We start from the raw sequence: 19353 nt of genomic DNA on the forward strand, positions 1-19353 counted from the left end.
GTACAATTTCCAAGTCCCGATCCAGGTACTCGTCGTTCGCACGTTTGGCTGTTGGTCGATACTTGCGAACGGATTGTTCTTTTTGTTTTTTAATTACGTTCATAAAAATATGAATATACAACGTGTGTGTATGTTTGCGACAAGGTGGTTCAAGGTCAGACCTTGATCGGAGATTAGATCGACCCGCGTGTGGCTCGACGAGCCAGCAAATCATCCGAAATAAACGAGAACGACGAGATGCCGCGACACGTTGAGGGTTAAGCGGAGAAACGTCGGAACGCGCTAGTTTATTCGGAGTTTTTCGAGCGAAACGGAGAATTCCGTGAACGAGCTGGTGGAGAGAAGTTACACGGCCTCTTGCTGCTGTTCCTGCAGCTGCCAGAAGTAGGCCTTTCAGCTCCCCTCGTGCAGAAGTTTCGCCATTGATAGGGGTCACTGAGTGGATTTGCAACGAGATACAGCAACCAGGTCCAGCGGTCGTGTTGGTCGGGTTGCAGGTAGCGTGGCGCGTTATCGCGGATCGAAACGGACGCTCGTCTTCCCGTACGACGGTTCAAGAAAAATTTCTTTAACATTTTGCCTGCGAAATTTGTACTTTTATCGCGGAGAAAACTGCGATTCTCAGATATTACGTTTGCTGTGTATATAAAAGAAAAAAAAAAAAATAGGAAGAAGCAGGAACGTGAAGAAAAGAAAAGCGATCTAAGAATTGGTCGATCGAGGTTGATCAGAGATACAGCCGTCTACGTCTATAGACGCACATTTGGTTTCTAGATTCTGCAAACATAGCACGATGACTTGGTGCTGACGGCCGGAGAGACGGTAAGAGATTCTTATCGCAAGCCAAATATTAACATCGATGTTATATTTCCAAAATTGTCCATATTTATTGGAATTATTAAAGGAGAAATAGATTATGTTCGAGTATTCGGAATAGCCTGTATCAGAATTAGAATGCACAAGGTGTTAGAGTAGGAAATGAATTATTCGCGTCGTTTACGTAGCGTCGGAATGTGTTTGCTTGTGTTCAAGTTTCGTTATCATCGTACGTTCACGCATATCGGTTGCAAGCAAAGAATACGTCGCAACTAATTTTAGCTGGAGGATTAACGAGCGTCGGCTCGTGTCATTATCCTCCGTGAGCTCTCTGTTTCCAGTTACGCAACGTTACGTCGACCCCCACTCACACGCGCAACGTATGCACGCGGAAGTCGAGTCCTTCGACTTCTAACTTCGTGCGATTTCTTTCAGATTATTAATGATTGTTCACCATTTTACAAAACAAATAAATAATTGCATGTTATTAAACGATTTTAGTTATCGTTATGATATTATGGTGATACGATTATACCGTGCTGGTTAAAAGAAATTCGAAACGAATTTAGCAGCGTACAGACAGGAAGTTATATGGACGCTTCCGGTCACGTGACCAAGCGCATCTCATAGCTGCGTTCGCAACGAAACGCGACACTCTGAGGTATTAGTCGCGATTAGCAAGATCCGCCAGATGGTCGGCTTCTGTTGGATCATGCCATTTGCCACTGATTCCGCCGCCACGAAAAAAAAAAAAAAAACGCATTTTCGCGTCATAATGATACGGCGAGTTTAATTAACGAGTAGACAGGAAATAAATAATGTACATATCGTAGCGCCATGGTACGGAGTATAAAAAGTAATTACGCGAATCGGAAAGGGAGAAAGTATTTTTCATGATTTAGAAAGAGTACTATAGTTTAGAATAGCGTTATAAATATTCAGTTTCTTTAAACTCCGTAAGATCGTAGGAACTAGATGGGAGAAGAATTAATTATTAAAATTAGCGGGAACTGGATGGAAGAGGAATGAAATCCTTAGAATTTCTCCTCGTAACCATCAAAAAATAGAATCTAGTAACGTAATTTGATTGAAAAAGAAATTGCGAATGAATTGTTTTGTCTAACTTATCTTAACTTGGCCATTTTATAGCATTTCGTCGTGTTCATTTAGTTTCCTTAAATTTTGTTAATTAACAAAAAAAGAGAGATTGTAATGCAGAGTTAACACGTACATTAATGTCATTGAAATAATTTTAGCCTTTAGCCATTTCTTAATTATTGCACATGTCGTTATATGTGATATATTATTATATATGTTAATTATATATCAATTCCAGTTTTGCAATTACCTGTGAACAAAATTCCTAAACTGTTCAATAAGGCACAGCCAGAAGGTACACTAACATCATCCAAACAATTGTAGCCTTCCATTTTGCAACTAGTTCTGAAGAAAATTGAACACACTGGGCCTGTTCTGGTTTCATAAGACACAGCAAAAAGGTACACTAACATCATCCAAACAATTGTAGCCTTCCATTTAGCAACTATTTAGTTATGAAAAAAATTGAAAAGACTGAGCCTATTTTGTTTCCATAAGGCACAGCCAAAAGGTAAACTAACATCATCCAAACAATTGTAGCCTTTTTTCATTTTGCAATTACTTATGAAGAAAATTGAAAAGACTGTACCTGTTCTGGTTGCATAAGATACAACTAAAAGGTAAACTAACATCATCCAAGCAATTTTATCCTTCCATTTTGCCTTCTAGTTCTGAAGAAAATTGAGAAGACTGAGCCTGTTCTGGTTTCATAAGACACAGCAAAAAGGTACACTAACATCATCCAAACAATTGTAGCCTTTTTTCATTCTGCAATTACTTATGAAGAAAGTTGAAAAGACTGTACCTGTTCTGGTTGCATAAGATACAACCAAAAGGTAAACTAACATCATCCAAGCAATTTTATCCTTCCATTTTGCCTTCTAGTTCTGAAGAAAATTGAAAAGACTGAGCCTGTTCTGGTTGCATAAGGCACAGTCAAAAGGTACACTAACATCATCCAAACAATTTTAGCCTTCCATTTTGGAACTGGTTATGAAGAAAATTGAAAAGACTGTACCTGTTCTGGTTCCATAAGATACAACCAAAAGGTAAACTAACATCATCCAAGCAATTTTATCCTTCCATTTTGTAACTAGTTCTGAAGAAAATTGAACAGACTGGGCCTATTCTGGTTTCATAAGACACAGCCAAAAGATACATTAATATCATTCAAACAATTGTAGTCTTTTCTCATTTTGCAATTACTTATGAAGAAAATGGAAAAGACTGTACCTGTTCTGGTTGCATAAGGCACAGCCAAAACGTAAACTAACATCATCCAAGCAATTGTAGCCTTTCATTCCGCAATTGGTTGTGAACAAAATCCCCAAATTCCTGTCCTATACGTCCAAGAATGGTCTGATTCGTCGTAATTTTCCATCTCAAGTTTCTTGGATCCGTGGATCTCCGGGAAAGGGAGCGGAGGATCGCTGAAAACTAGGTGGTGAAAAACGCGACGGATGTTCCATAACTACTCGATAGAGGGGAATCCTGTATTCGTCGGAGCAAACGCTCCACTCGTCACGTATAGATCGGCGAGCAAACGTCTGGTTTGTTATTCGCGTCGTAGCATAATATCGACAGGGGTACACCGGTTGCATAAGCTTCGTCAGTCGTTTTCTCGCGTAACGATACTTTATCTCGGCCAGGCGATGCTCGCTGCTTGGACTCTCTGTCGCTCTCTTTCTCTTCTTCCTTTCTGTGTGTATACGTGCGCCTGTTGTTCGTCGAACAGGGAGGAGACGTCGTTGACCCGCGACGTCGAACCCTGGCCAGCGAATCACGGCCGGTGGAATGGGCGGCTGATCCTGAATTTATATCGCGTGTTTAGGTGAGAATTGGTTCTTTATGAGTCGCACGTGAGTTCACTGCGCGATACTCGAGCACACTCGACGAATCTCACTCGTTATGTACATTGGCTGCTGCGGTTTCCTCGTTTGTAACGCTTCTTCCCTTTCAACCAGCCAACCGCATGTATATTAGATGTATACAATAGCGTACAGTTGTTGAATCTTTGCAACATTGAGATCCGCCACGTCGTCTCGTAGCAAACGGATCTCTTCGTTCGGAATTCGCTTTATCAACCAGTTAACTGCGGTGTACACTCTACCTAGACCAGGCCACACACCGCGGGCCAGATGGGAACTAGATGTCCGCTCATCCTCGCAGCGTACCCTCGATATTCTTAAGGACCCGTTATAAATCCCAGTAATTTGCTAGCTAAGGTCCTTCAGACCCAACAAACATCCGTTTTCCGAATCGTTTCTAAAGACCATTGTCTACTACGGCTTGACAAAGGCAAGTTAGTTTTCCTAACGTACGATGCAATTTTCCTCCTACTAACCACTTCCTCTCGAGGGCGGCTAAGACCCTTCCTAGTCCACCAACCTTCGTTTAACCAATTAACAACGAAGCCTATTTCCCTCGCTCTCTTAGCCAAAATCGTCAGCAACAAATCCGATGGTCCCGTGCGCTAGACACACCCATCCTTAGCTTTCCTCCGCCACAGCATCGTCTCCGAAGACAACCGATTTTCCATCCTTCGAACAGTCAACATCCTTCGACCGGGTTTACACCCGTGGATCAGTCACTCGCTCATCTTATACATACGCACCAGCGTAACTATCTTCTTTACGAGTTGTTGGAATAAACGGTGATTTATAACTTACTGTACAGTGTTACATTCATCGAACCACCTCTGTTATCTTAACCGAAACAGGGGAACGACTACTTCGCGGCGTCGATTAACCGAATCGCAGCGAGAATTTTCGCCTCTCGCTGACGCGCTTTCCTAGCGACCGCGTCTCTCCGCGAACGATCGTAACACGCGGAATTTAGTTGTAGAAATCGGGTTAGGTCACCGAGTGCCTGATTAAATACGAACGACGACGTGTATACTCGTCAAACGCAATTAATTGGTCAATATTAGCGATCAATTAGCTTAATATTAAATACAATTTTTCAAACTTACAAACTTTGCAAACTTTCCTGTTCATGTAACAGGCGTTCGCGTTCGCACAAGTGTCATCGATGTAATCGAGCACTGGGCAAAGTTTCCTTGCTGCGTAAACGGAGTTCTAGCGTAATGTGAATTTGTTAATTCGACAGCCTCGTCGGAAGAATTTTTTATGATCTTCTGAGATTCCCTAAGAGGTAGACCTTCGAGTATACAACTAGCTTAGAGTGCAAAGCCCATGCGCCGCCTGGTGTTCTATTTACCTAGCGTTGTTTCTATAGAAAAGTCACTGGAAGCGTTTCCAAAGACGCTTGAAATGTGATTGTCGGAGTTTGAGAAAGTTGGATTACGTATGGATTCTTTCGTTTGCAGAACGACGATCTGGTGTTCGACCAGGATGGCAAACAGTCCATCGGCGAGGCTCCGCTGATAGAGTCGCGCCAACAAGACTCCTTGTTTCACAGGATAAAGAGAGGGCTGTGGGATTTTTTTGGCCCATCCGAATCGACAACTACCACTACCGAAGCTCCAGGTAATGTATCGTTCTTTTTCCCATAGTAAACACGTTTAAACATCGTCGTTAGCTGCAAGGGTTGGCTAATTGGCAGAAATGCAGATCCTCCAATTGCGCCGAACATTCTGCTCTATCGTGTATTACAGAAATTGTACTGTCTAACGTTTTGCAGAATCCGAAGACGACAACGCGGACAACGAGCTGAACAACGCTCCTCCAGTTCAATCGGACGAGGACAAAGAGCCGCAAAGCTCGAATTTGGAAAGGATAACCCGAGATAGCGCGGAGGAATACGACGAAGATGACGAGGTTGGTATCCAAGAACTTACGACGTTGAAGTAAATACGTAAATCTTTGGTTCGATAGTGGCTCTGATCGTCGTTGTTGTTGACAGAACAACGAGGTTGGGAACGCGGCCGAGGGTCGGAGGGAGCCAGCCAATTTTGGCAACACCGACGACGAAGACCTAGCCGGATCTGGAGAAGTTGAAGGCAGCGCCACCGAGTTTGATACGAAAGTTAATTACGGTTCCAGAAGAGAAAGAAGTAGGCAAACAGTTTGTTATGGTTCATTGATTTGGTAGCCGGAGTTTCCTGCACTTGTTGCTAATTTCAATGTGGCTTTTTCAGGGTTCTACAGAATAACCTTGACCGTTGGAGAACCGTACAGGAGGGAATACGCGGACAGAAGCAGCAGAGAGTACAAGGAACTCAGTGGCAATCTGACGCAGCCGCTCGAGGAGTTGCTGAACCGTGACATTCCCAACGAAAATCACCACGTCAACGTTGTTAAAATATCGTGAGTGTAATGTCACTCGGTGTGCGATTTATTTCTATCCTTCTGTTCTACGAGAAACAGATTTCCTTAGTCTCCGACGTTCTTTACGTTCTTATCGGTAGCAACGCGTGCGTATTATCGTCGTTTACTGTAAAGAAAAATGCTTTTAGCTTCTAATCGTACGTAGACTGGATTCGAACGATTGTTACGCGGTATGAAGGTCGCAACGTACGATGAAATATGATAAAGAGTATGTCCTATAACTTCGAATTAAATGGAAAATTAAATGAAAAGTTCGGTAAATTCGAAGCGAGATTGAAGTTTTAGGATAAATTCTATGAAGGATAAATGAAATGTGACAGGTTGTTGTATTGTTCCGCAATGGTTCAAAAAACAATCACATTGTGACGAGTAATATCATCGGGAACACGTAGCAACTGATTTCCGTGTGTTTTTAACGCTAGAACTACCGATAGTCGACACGAAGCTATTTCTATGAAAACCAGTGAAAATGACTGGTCTTCAAAAAATACGTAATAGTAGAATATTTGTATATTTATTGATTTATTATCTTTTTACGGAAGCAATTCCATGTTACGTAGTACATTTTTGCTATTATTAATCCATCTGGGATCCCTAAACGAGGGTTGACGCATTTATAAAATCGTAGAACCAGTCATTTTCACTGCTGTGGTATTTCCAGCGTTAGCATCTAGCGATCCAACGATCGATCCGGAATTTTCCTGATAACTGACATCCTCGTATCGAATGATACGCGATAAAAATTTGAAAAACGCGTGGCAAGTTGTAGAAAACGAGGAAACTGGTTAATTGGGGTTCGATAAACGGATTACAGGACTCCTGTACACTTTGACAAGTGCCAGTCATTTTCACTGCTATTGAATACGTAAAAACCAAAATAAAATTCGTTATATCATTCTTTCAGTTATCGTTGCGAAAGTCATTACGTCATTGCGGAGAAAAATATAACACGAAGTAGGAATTTTAAAATGAAATTGTAAAACCGGTGAGTTTGGCTGGTATGGTAGTTCTAGCGTTAAAGACACTAGAGATGTTTTTCTGAAATAGACAGGTAGCCCAAGAAGCTGAGTCAAAGTGACTCAGCCAATAGGTATCCGAGGTACGATAATAATTCCTGTTCGATGTTCAGGCCAACTTCTGACAGCTTTACGTCGCAAGTTACTCTAGACATCGGCTCGACGTTAGCTGATGAGACGGAGATGCAGTACATCATCGAGAAACAGCTGCAGATGCACTCGTTGGGCAACGTCCAAGTGCGTCCGGATGGATTTACCTTCAGAATATTCCAAGGTAACTTGGTTTCGCTACACGCTGACGCGTGGAATGATCGATTCCTCTACGAAGACCACCCAGGTCGATGACCATAGAAGAAAAAAATCTCGAGATAGAAGGAACGTCCTAGCGTTGATCTTCGCCTGGAAGAATCGATCCATTCAATTTTCACACTTACGCCGCATGCTGTTATTGTGTCATGCTAGTTGTACTTTTATATTATAAGTAGAATCTTTTGTATTAGAGCTCCGTTTCACTTTTTCGTTCTTCTACCTTTTTTGTTGCATTCTGTTGTCCACCTGATGATTGCAAACACGCCTACACACAAACACACGAAATACGCATCTAACCACAGTAGGGTTTGAAGAGCTGGAATGCGATCAGTCAGCTGAGCTAACGTGTAGAGACGGTACATGCGTTCCATTGGAGCGGCGATGCGATGGAATTGCCGACTGTAAGGATAGTTCTGACGAAGAGGGCTGCTCCGAGAGTACAACGCGTAAGTAGCAGTCGTAATCGTCAACACAGTAGCTGTAAATACACTAAAATATAAGTACCATGTTGGACTTCTGGCATAGATCGCTCTTTGCTACTGGTGAAATCGTTCCATATCAGATGCATTCGTTCGTTTGTTCGTTCAACTAATTCCCTCCCCCCTTTTTTTTATTAGAAAGATTTTTATTTTTAATTATTTACTTATTTTCACATACGTATATTTTTTTTTCTCTCTTCATGTTCATAATTTATATTCACTTCCCAATCATCGAAACGATCAACGACAGAGCCGAGCAGGGATTTCGCAAGAACCGATCATCACGAAATTTTGGGAGCTGTACCAAACGAAGACGATGGAGATATAAACAGAGTTGATTCGATATCTAGCAAATGTCGTGCCGACGACACAATTCGTTGTAGAGATGGAAGTCGTTCTATCTGCTCTGTACAGCAATGTGATGGCGTGAAAGATTGTGACGATGGTGATGATGAAGATGGTTGTCCCCATCCAGGTACAGATGTTGTCTCCCGATTACGTAGATGCTTACTCATAACGGCAGTACTTTTGCATAGATTAACTGTACCTACACAAGTATCAAATGTTCCTTATCTTGATAATTTTCGTTGTCCCTTTGCGCGCAAAAAGAATCCACAGTTCGTACGTTCGTAAAAAGTAAGAAATCGATCGATATTACAGGTTGCAGCCCCGGAGAATTCGCCTGCGACGTGTCTAGGTGTATCTTGGACTCGCAGCGATGCAACTTCGTCCAGGATTGCGACGACGGAAGCGATGAACACGACTGCAACTATCCTGGTGAGTCGTTCTTTATTTTCTAGCAACTAATAACGATGATAATCTAGCTTCTTTTGCTTCTTTGTTATTTTATAAATAGAGATTTCCAACTTGTATCAATCGACTGTTACTTCGATTTAGAAAACGATGAGAATTCCATTGAAGAGATATCCACTTGCCAGCTGCGACAAAATGTAGAAATCTACTTTTTATATTCTTACCGACCTTATAACTTACCCTCGAAGATTTCGTTACCGATCGATCTCTGCTTTTACCGACGAGTCGCGTGATTATCGCGGACCTTGGGTCTGTTTTGCCGACATATCGGATCGATGACTCCGAAATTCCCACCTTACGTCAGCCTGATCATTCTCAACGTCTTTGTTTCCGCTCGGCGACCATCAACTAATTATAAGTAACACCGTCACCGGCTCGTCAAAGGCTTAGAGACGGAAGGGCGTCGAAGACGAGCCAGAACGTGACGATTTTCGCCGTGAAAAGAGGGTCAGGTGGAAACCGACCAGGATGTACCTACTGAATATTCAAAACTCGAGGGCTTTTGCTCTTCCGTTCTGTTTTACCGCGCTTTTTTCACCGTCGAGAGGCGGATGATTATGGCCAACGGCCACGGAAGTCGGTCACGTGATGCTGGAACCTCGGATCGCGAATTTTTTATCAGCATAACGTATTACCGAGTCGATAATTGGTATTAACGGTTCCACATCGGATAGGTCAATAAGATCAAGCTGGCCATTTTTATAGTATTACGACGTGTTAAATTTGTCCAATGTTTCTTCGTTAACAAGCAAAAAGACAAGAATCCCACCGTGCTATACCGAAGACATTAATTCGAGTGATGCAACGTATGCGTCAGTAATATGCTTGACGAATATGTTAAATTAATTCGTTAAACCTATCGAGAAGTCTTCTGATAAAAAAAGAGGAATGCGAAGGACACCAACAAGACACAACAATTACGGTAACTTATTTCAGTCTCTGGATTAGTCCTCGAGACTACAGCCAGTCTCCTACTGTTGTAGCGTTTAATGGTTGCAGATTAGGCCAAACTACGAATCCCGAGTACCAATTCTCAGTTACAAGTAGGCAAGTAGGGGAAGGCCAGGTCTTCTCAAGTTTCTCGATCAGAGTTGCGGCTAATGGAGAGTGCGTCAGCTATGCGAGGTCTAGAAACGTAACAAAGGATATTAAATTCCCTGTTTGAAATAGAAATACAGGAGCTGCGTGGAAGTGGGCCAAACCGCGACGGAACAATGAGTCGAAAGTTAATCTTCGAAAGTCGATCGCCGGTGAAATTCGTTTTGCACATCTTCGAAGTCGAAGTTTTTCTGGCTCGCAGGAAGTCGAAGAGAGACAGACAGAGGCATTCGTTATAAATATCCAGAGACACGCAGACCGCTGCTTTTACCTGCTTCCAGTAATCGCGATGTGCATGCTTAATCAATATTCAAGTATTCAACCGTTAGGGGACCATCGACCTTATCCCCTCATTACTAGCGATGGGTATTCGAATCCATTGGATCGCGATCTTCTGAGTAAAATTGTCCTCTAAGTGTCTCCCGATATATCGCGATGTCTCGAAGAAGATTTTCATATTCGGCAAATGAGACTTTTTTTCATCGATGAACGATCGATCGGATTCTTCGAAATGTCGAAGAAATGTCCAAGGAGTACTGTGTTACGATACAGTATAATTAAACGTACACCTTTAATCTTGCACAATCGCAGTGACATTAGACAGGATCATCGATCCATCTACGATATCCCCAAAGATCGTTTCTCTTCATCGGATCTGGGACACGTTGCATCCAAAAATTTGAGAATTCTCTTCGAAGCAAAAAGAGACATCCGATGGTACCAAAGGAGTATCCCTCGAGGAGAATTGTTCTATCTTCGACACTTGGAAACATCATCGTTTTCGTAGCAAACTGTGTCCCTAACAGGAAGCCGGGAATATCAACTGATAGCACAGAAGGAGCATTTCTTGATCCAGCTGTTCCATCTCCAACGATAGTTCTCACCAAACCGACGACACATGACGCCACAAGCTTATAGAATCTTCTTAAAACCTGCACGACGATGTTGCTAACGCTGCCAAAGGAACTAAAGTTGCTAATGCTTGTTCCACCACGGTCTCTCACTGTCCATTCCATATCTCACTGTATCCCAGTAAAGAGATGTTCTATCCCGTCTTTCGCATAGTTTGACGAGACGATCGTTTCCTAGCAAATACGAGACACATTGTGGTTACAAAGCGAGAGTTAGGAGAACCATGATCGTTGGTACCGAGAACAAGTATCGCTGCGGCGTTCCTTGTCAAACTAGAAAGGTCCATCTATAGCTATACCGACAACTAGTAAACTAAATCGAAACAGCTCTTGATCAGAGTGGCATCCGTGTTGAGGCCATCGCTACCGATGACCCTCGTGCTCGCCCTCCCGCCTCCGTTGATCCTGCACGGTGGATAGGAATGCGCATAACCACTTTCGTGTCCCCCGTTTGCTTCCGCGATATGCCAGCTCGGACGGGGACAATTATGAGTCTTGGTGAGCAGGACGAAGCGAACGTTGCTGGAAGTCGGGAAACGAGGCTTTGGTATGGTTGGCAGGTTGGCAAGGGGGGAGGATGGGGAGTTGTACGTTAGGCTGGTAGGTGGAACGACAGCACGCTAGGCACCGCCACGACAAACGTCAACCCCTGCTGTCCCAGCACATTATTCAGGTGCGTCCTCTCGACCTGGTATACGCGGTGTGCAAAAAAAAAAAAAAAAAAAAAAACACGTGGGCATCGTTGCGATGATGGCAATCGCTGCATCATCCTTGCTTGGATGAATTTGTAAGCAGTCATTCGCTTGCTCCGCTTCTCATCGTGCAATCGATAATGAGCGCGGTAACTTTGCACAGTGGCTTGGAGTGACAGTTCTGGGATATTTATCGAGGTTACGGGGATGGGTGTCACCTGGTGACACCGAGTTTAGACGTCCTTGTTGCATGAATGGAATTTGCGGTGCTAGGTTTTCGGTAGAAGCATCCACCTTTTCCACTTGCATCCGTCTAGGTAGTTTAACGATTCCTCGTTTAACCGTGCAATCCTCTCTTTTTCTGACCTTGAAAATTCCTTTAGTGCGATTAAAGCAGGACAGCACGGGGTGACACGCGTGAATTTTCTACGGAAGCTTCTCTCAGGTTGTCAGCTGCAAGCCTCCGCTTATCGGTATCTGGGCTCAGCTCTTGGAATATAGAAATCTCAGGCGATCATTCTTTCGTGATTTCTTGTCTGCGTTCGATATACACGAGCTCGATCAGCGTACGCTCGCGTTATCCTTAGAATGGAGCGTTCGCGAGAACTTCAGACTTGCACACTTTTAGACCTTTCACGAGAACTTAGAGTGGAGCTTTCTCGGAACTGTGCACGGTGAGTAGAAGCTTAGTGCGTTCAACTGGCACTGCAAAATGAAATAAGAGTAACATTTTCGCACGTCAGAAAATAATTCAGACATAGGTAGCTCTTCTTCCGGATCAAACGTAGCAACGATTAACCGTCTGAGTCGCGCTGTTTGGATTTTGTGTCGAAAGGTCCCAGTACGTTTGAACGCTACGGGCGACCCACGGTTTTTTCTATTTCATTGTTATCTTCTCAGTAATTTTTCTTGAACAAAACTTGAAATATTTATAAACCGACAGTACGCGTATATAATAATATAGATGTACAAGAAATAACAAATACGACGAGCGCTATTGCGCCGCTTGTTTCTCTTCGCAATCGATCGAGGCAAGCGCTGTCGCGCTGTTCAGGATTTTTCCATCCTGTTTTTTCAAACACCGCTGGCACTCAAACGGATATTCCGACTGACGCTGGAGTTTTTCCTGGGTTTTCGGCCTTCTTAGCAACTGCTGCTAGCTGGTTGTGTATCTGAAAAATTCGCAGAACTAACAAGTGTCGCATGTCGACTTTTAGCGCGATCGATATTTGGCAGAATTCTTGTTCCCGACTCAACAGTTGTGTCAAACGTGACTCAAGAACTGGAAAAAAGAGAAGAAAGCAGCAAATGTTCGAAAATTTCGAAATATTTTATAGAAACTAGCTACGTTTCATTTATTGTCGGAACAGTAAATTCTGAGAATCGAATTTCAAGGATGTTGTCTTAATTTACACGCAAGTTACATCGCGCACGCGGGTTTTCCAATAAAATACGATCCGTTAGTTGAAATTTCGAATGCGAAATAATCTGTTATATCTGGAATGGGGCCAGCGTCGATATGGTTGAATTTCAATTTCTCCAAGGCCAGCTCAACAAACTTGAGTACCAATTACGTTAGAATAGCCAGCAGTTGTTCTATCCTAAATACTTTCTGACGGATAACGTTTTCCAACAAAGACCCAAACGTTTTACGTGCACGATTTTTTGACCACCCTGTGCGAACGTTCGCCGCGTGGTGGAACGTTCGTGCGCCTATTTCAGTAAAATAATAAATACCAAAGCAATCGTTCAAGCTAGTGTTCAATTTCGACCACGAAGTCGTTCTTTCAACGTCTAACCTTGAACTCCTTTAATAGTCAAAAAATAGTTCAAACATGTGCAATCCCTTTGCTACATTTCAAAGAATTTTTCTCACCTACAGATCAATCTGTTGTATGTTAAAAAATACATCTTTTGAATTTACGATTACTCGATGATTTGTCCTGTAAATCGCGCGGTAGTCTCGTTGAGATTGTGAACATTAATTAATTCAATTAAACGAATCGTTCGTTAATCGGTAACAGTGAAATCGTTGAAGATATCTTTTTACAACGAAGAGATTGCACAGAACTTGTCGCCGAGAATATCGTTGAATAAAGTCGAAGTTATTTCTTTAGATGTTTCGTCGAACGTATCATTAAATTTGCCTGAAAAAAGAGAAGAAATTTTTCAATAGAAAATTCATAGCAATTTGGTAAGTACGAACACGTTTCTAAAATTCGTAGTGAAAAATACGGTCGGTACGTCAGCTGTCATTACGAGCGCAAAGAATTAAGCAAAATTATTTTTCGAATCTACAATTCTGCTCGTATGTCTACTTTATGGTAATAATTGTTCATTGGATAAATTTGACCGGTCCAAGTATTTTTATTCTCTGGGTTAACGTTGCGTTATCCCTGTTTGAACAAGATCCTTTGCAGGACCGAAGGTTTTTTTTATTCACCGGCGAACGAAAGAGGACGGTTTATTGACAAAATAAGCATATGCAAATGTGTCGTGAATGTTCGGGCAGCGTGATTTGTCTGAAAACTTGCTGCGCCCGAGTCGTTCGTTCTGCCTATAAATCACGTCACGAATTTCAACCGCATCGCGTGATCATTGATCGATAAATTAACGAGCCACTTAGCTTTCGCGAAAAATTTGAATGTCTCCTGTTTTCTTTCGCTCTCCTGTCCTCTTGTTGCACGGACAAACATCGCTACCACCGATCTCGTCCTAGTTTTCAGAAACGAAATCATATTTTACCAACGTCCAAGCCCAACCGAAGTTTTGTTTCCGTATCTTTCGTTTCCTACGTATTTCGAAAATTATCGTTTAATCCGAATCAAACGTAGATCTGTTGCAAACGCGAATTGCTTTATTTTGAAACAATTGAAATTTATATCCGTTTTCGTGCTTAACGCGAGCCTGACCCAATTGTGCTCTTAGGTAACTACTCGTTCGACGGCTCTGAGTAAACCTGGTGATGGGTTTTGTTTACTCACGAGCCACTGCAACGAATTCTTTAAGAATTTCAGGCCCCAGGTTTCTCAAAGTCAGTCGCTAAGAACTACGCGTTCACTTTCTCTAACGATCACGCTTGTACCATGTCGTAGAACCCTTCTCGAAGATGGATCTTCGATTTATCTCTAAATATCACGTGGAAGATTTTTGTAAATCCGTGGCGTATCGATAATCGTGAGTTGCATCGATCCTCGAGTCTACCTTCGACACTGTTCTGCCGTGGATTTTTCTGTTTACAAAATATAAAAAGAGTATAGGGATTTCTGTCGATTTTCGAACCTAACCTAAACCCGACCTACAGATATTCGTCGTATACTGTAGTGTCATATTTAAAAAAGAAGAAACATGAGAATTTTAATCAATTTTGAAACTTAAGCAAAATCCAATTACGATTAGTCTAAATGTAGCTCACAGATGTTTCGTATAAACCTACATTCGACGGGAAAGAGAGAAATAGGTTTATAGGGGATTTTTATTAATTCCCTAAACTAATCCAGGTCTAACGCAGACCTGTGTCACGTGTGTCTTACCATATCTAACAAAACCCTAGGGATTTTCCTTCGTCTTCGAACCCAACTCGAGTCTTCTTTGACTTAACCTAATACTCGAACACAAAGAGACGTTTCTATGAATCGTTATGTACTCAACATCGGAGAATCATCTTGATTCTGAAATTTCTGATGGTTCTGGCGATTTCTAACGAGCGATGGATATTTTTGCCGCACATATCGCCAAGGATCAACGAGTTGGGTAAGGGATAATTTGCCCGCCGTGTGTTATTGCCTGATAAGGGACCTGGCAGCTACTAAATAATTCCCGACCTGTGGACTTCGACGTGCCACGAAATTTCGTGGACGGTGTAAGTTTCCGCGCGAGCGAGCCTCGTGTGCGCCTTGGGCTCATTTCATAAATAATCAAGACCAAAGATAATGGCCTGACCACCGAGGCCGCGATCCGCTCAGATAACCACCTAACGTTATCAAATTGCGACATAAAATAAGTATTGATAATTTGCCGATATTATAATCAACGACTTCCCCTCTACGCAAATATTTCACGCGATAAGGCGTTCTAAAATGTATATTTTATTTCCATAGCAATTAGAGTCCAGCTTGGAAAGTCTTCATAGTCTCCTCCTGTTGTTGACTTTCGACTCTGTTATTGAGTTTCGCGTTCGTAAGTTTGCATAAATTGATCGATCGTGTACTTATTGTTTAGAAAATTCTTTTTACCTATTTAACGACCAAGGATCATCCGTATCAGCACATCCTTGGAAATGGTTCAGTGAACATATTTCAAAGACAAATTTCTCATTTAAACGTTTACCAGTGTGTAATATATCTTTCCTAACACCTTAACACTCTGAAGATGAACATTATTTAATTTATTAATTACTCAACAATTAATATTAACATTACGTCTTAACACAATGGGCATACTTCAGAGAAGAAGAACTGAAATAATTTATGTTGTCGGATGGCGTAAATTTTTCAACACGCATTTGCAAAATTTTTGCCCAGTCTTTCTTTGTAAATTTGTTTTTTAAACAATTCTTCGTACATTGTTTATTCGTAAAGATTCTCTGCAAAATTCCCTCCACTTGCATTCTCGATATTTACAAAACTCTGTCTACTCTTATTTAACTATTTTCTAATATCCATAAAATTTATCTTCCACTTTTTACCTCTGTTTCTGCACGATTTACAAGATCTGCCCCTTACGCTACTTGTTTCTTACATTTTTACGATTCTTCCTACCAGTCTGGTTTTCAGCGTTTAGTGAACCATTAAAAAAAAAAGCTGATCGCACGTCCTTTGTCTATGACCTTAGCAAAACTCTCCCCCACCCCCGTTTTCGATATTTACGAAACTCTTCCCACCCTCGCTCAACTAATTTTTACTATCCTCATAATTTCTTCTACGCCTCTCGCCACTAATTTTCGCGAAATTTACCATAGTTTTTGACATTTACAAAATTTGCCCTCTTACTTTTAACTTCTATAAAATCCGCAACATCTGCAAACTTTGCCCTTGTTTGTTTAAAATTTGCCCTACACCCCTTCGTTTAAAATTTGCCCTTCATCCCTCTTCATCTCAACTTCCCTAAAATTCCCCCCAGCCTCTTCATCCTCGGAGTACCAGCGTATCCTGCAGGATGATTTTCAGAAGCTGTGCCAAGTACGGACCAGCCAGAAACGCGTCTAACGGCGGGAAATCGGCTGCCTCCGCCGTGAATATTCCTTGCCAGCCGCGGATTAAACGAACGATTCGAGGTCGCGCAGCCGCGTCGCGCCAGGGCGGATCGTAATTCTGCCGGTCGCGTTCGTATTGTCGTAAATTACAAAAAAGCCAGGGAATTGTTACCACGAAATAACCGCCCGCCCGACCAACCACCTCCACCACCACCACCACCACCACCACCACCAACACCAACACCATCACCACCGTTTCATCCCCATCGTCATCGTCGTCGTCGTCGTCGTCGTCGTCGTCGTCGTCGTCGTCGTCGCGTGGTCGCGTGGTCGTTGTTGCCTACCCCATCGCGACATATTTCGACGTGTATGTACATGCATCCCAGTGCACGTAGAGAGTTGGGAAACGCGGGATGGTTCACGAGGGGGTGGCTGTGGGAGGGCGACGGTGGTTCGTTACACAGTGTGAACCCCTTAAGTGTGGCAACAGACAGGGTAACGCCTACCAATCTGCCGTTTGTCCCCCGGACCAAGCCATACCGACCCTCCACCGCGCCCAGCTTAATTCTCCCCGGCCGAGAAATGAAGCTTAAAGCCGAAAATGAATTCTAAAAAGCGCGGCTGATGAAAGCGTGGTTGGTTGGTTGGTTGGTTGGCTGGTTTGCCGGGGGTGGCCACCGTCGATGGGGGATTGCCTGGCTGTCGTAAATCTGGTTGAAGCGTCGCGGATGGATTATAATTTCGACGTGACCGAACTCGCGATAAATCCGACGCTTCTCTGCTTTTTTTTTTTTTTTTTGTTTTTGTTTTTGTTCTTTTTTTTTTGTTTCTTTTGAGAGGGCGGTTACTCTTTGTTTTTTCGCCAGTTCTCGGGGATCAGAGATTTTGGGAATTGCCGAGGGTAGGCGAGGGAGGAGGATTTTTCTTTTTAACGTTGGTTGGTTGGGTGTTTGGTCGAGGATGCTTGGAATTTTTAGGGAAGTCGTTGGAGACGAGGAATTCGACGTGCGAGTGGCCACAGCTAGCGAAAGAGTTTGCCTTTTTTAACCTGGCTGTTCCCTTCGGGTTTGCGTGGCCTCTAAATGAGTTTCATGTTGGAACAAATATTAGCAAGGTATTGGGTTCCAGTGATATGTTATTTTTACTACCTTTCTTTGCGTATTCCACGTTTTTTTATCGATAAAGTACCGCAAAAGGGGAAGATTTCTGAAGAGTTGCAAACGTAAAGAAGAAAGGGAGGGACAAAACGGTTAGAAAAAGAGAGTTAATCGAAGCAGTTTAAGATTCAACGCTTCTTAATCAATCGTAGGATAAAATATGCATTTTTGGATCTTGTTAAGTGCTACAAGAACGTCGGTTATTGTATCACGTTCTACTTATTGTAATTTTCTCTTCTTTTCTACGTAAATTCTTCTCTTATTCTGCTTCCATTTAGGATAAATTATTATATTTTTAATCTTTTACAAAATTCCATACACCAGAGAAAGACACACTTCCGAGCTAAACGTGTATTTTACACGTTAGGCAGCTGACATGGAAATAAAAAATCAACAAATACGAACTCGCCATATGTTTCCTCTGTGCTCTCCGATTTTCAATTTTTCGTTGATCGACCCGTGAAACAGTACAACGTCTTCCTCACCGTATCGTCGTGCAATTCTTTCTACTTTTCTCTCCTACCATTTCTTCGTCATCGAATATCGAATTGTTCCTCCCGCGAGAAATATTCGACAAAAATCTGTCCAAAATTGCTACTTTGTATGCAACAATTCGATAGTTGACCGAGCATTAATCGTCACAGGTGATTCACGACTGCACGTAAGGATGATGAAGAGTTCTTGAGCCAAGTTCGAAACATCGATCCGTGGCCCTATTTTCACTCGCGTTCGAGCTTTAACGATGAATGATCATCCAGCTTTCCTCCACAAAAACCAACCCAACCTCTGCGATCCGCTGAAATTCTACAAATATATTTGCCAAAGTTGCACGTTATACGCAGTACGTTTGTTGTTGCAATTTTCATTTTCCTGCAAACAGCTCCATATTTACCATAAGGTGCGCTGCGCGCAAGCTGCCTCCTCGCTCTCTATGAGGCCACATTTTAAAACTTAATTAGGCGCTTAGGGCTTCCTAATTATTAATTAATCTAATTCCTTCGAATTTCACGTTCTTTCCGACGACTCTTCGATAAAAATGTTGTACACACATGAAAGTATGTACTTGGGGAAAATCTGACCAGCTACGAGCTCGATCGTGAATTTTCCCCTCGAATCTGTTCGAGCTTCGTTCGACTGAAACGCCTGCGACTAAATTCCTCGAGGACCCTAATACGCGTTTCTTCGTTATCCTTGGGAAAATCGTGGAAAGTGGTTGATTCGCGAATTTCCAAGACTGCACGTTCCTTCGGAGAAGTGGACGGAAGCGCAAAGTATCCCCCAAGCACGCGTTAATCCATCTGACAAAAAGATAATTCGAGGCTGGTTACACCGTGTCGAGGAAGTTGAAAAAGTCCATTAGTATGAAAATGCGAGGTAAGGCCGCGTTCGAATAAATGCCACGTCTAGGTTTCCACGGGTGCAACAGCTTTTTCCTTGGGTTTCCACGGCCGTCATATCGCCGGCACGAACCGTGATTTCTC

The 19353-nt window shown here is 42.6% G+C and overlaps 1 protein-coding gene across 17 annotated transcripts in view; it reads left to right on the plus strand.

Annotated features, from left to right (window-relative positions):
- trol (terribly reduced optic lobes) overlaps positions 1–19353 on the plus strand; it is a 182242-nt gene that overhangs the window by 64211 nt on the left and 98678 nt on the right. For 16 of the 17 annotated variants that reach the window (XM_076625589.1, XM_076625595.1, XM_076625590.1 and 13 more), the window contains exons 2-9: positions 5243–5402; positions 5557–5693; positions 5779–5929; positions 6014–6182; positions 7333–7493; positions 7831–7974; positions 8258–8482; positions 8668–8784. In XM_076625589.1, the coding sequence (XP_076481704.1) occupies positions 5243–5402; positions 5557–5693; positions 5779–5929; positions 6014–6182; positions 7333–7493; positions 7831–7974; positions 8258–8482; positions 8668–8784 (1264 nt within the window). The remainder of the gene's footprint in view (positions 1–5242; positions 5403–5556; positions 5694–5778; positions 5930–6013; positions 6183–7332; positions 7494–7830; positions 7975–8257; positions 8483–8667; positions 8785–19353) is intronic. The other variant, XM_076625598.1, reaches the window with a different exon arrangement.

The sequence above is a fragment of the Bombus vancouverensis genome, chromosome 16 (assembly GCF_051014615.1).
Source record: "Bombus vancouverensis nearcticus chromosome 16, iyBomVanc1_principal, whole genome shotgun sequence".
In the NCBI taxonomy this organism is placed as follows: Eukaryota; Metazoa; Arthropoda; class Insecta; order Hymenoptera; family Apidae; genus Bombus; species Bombus vancouverensis.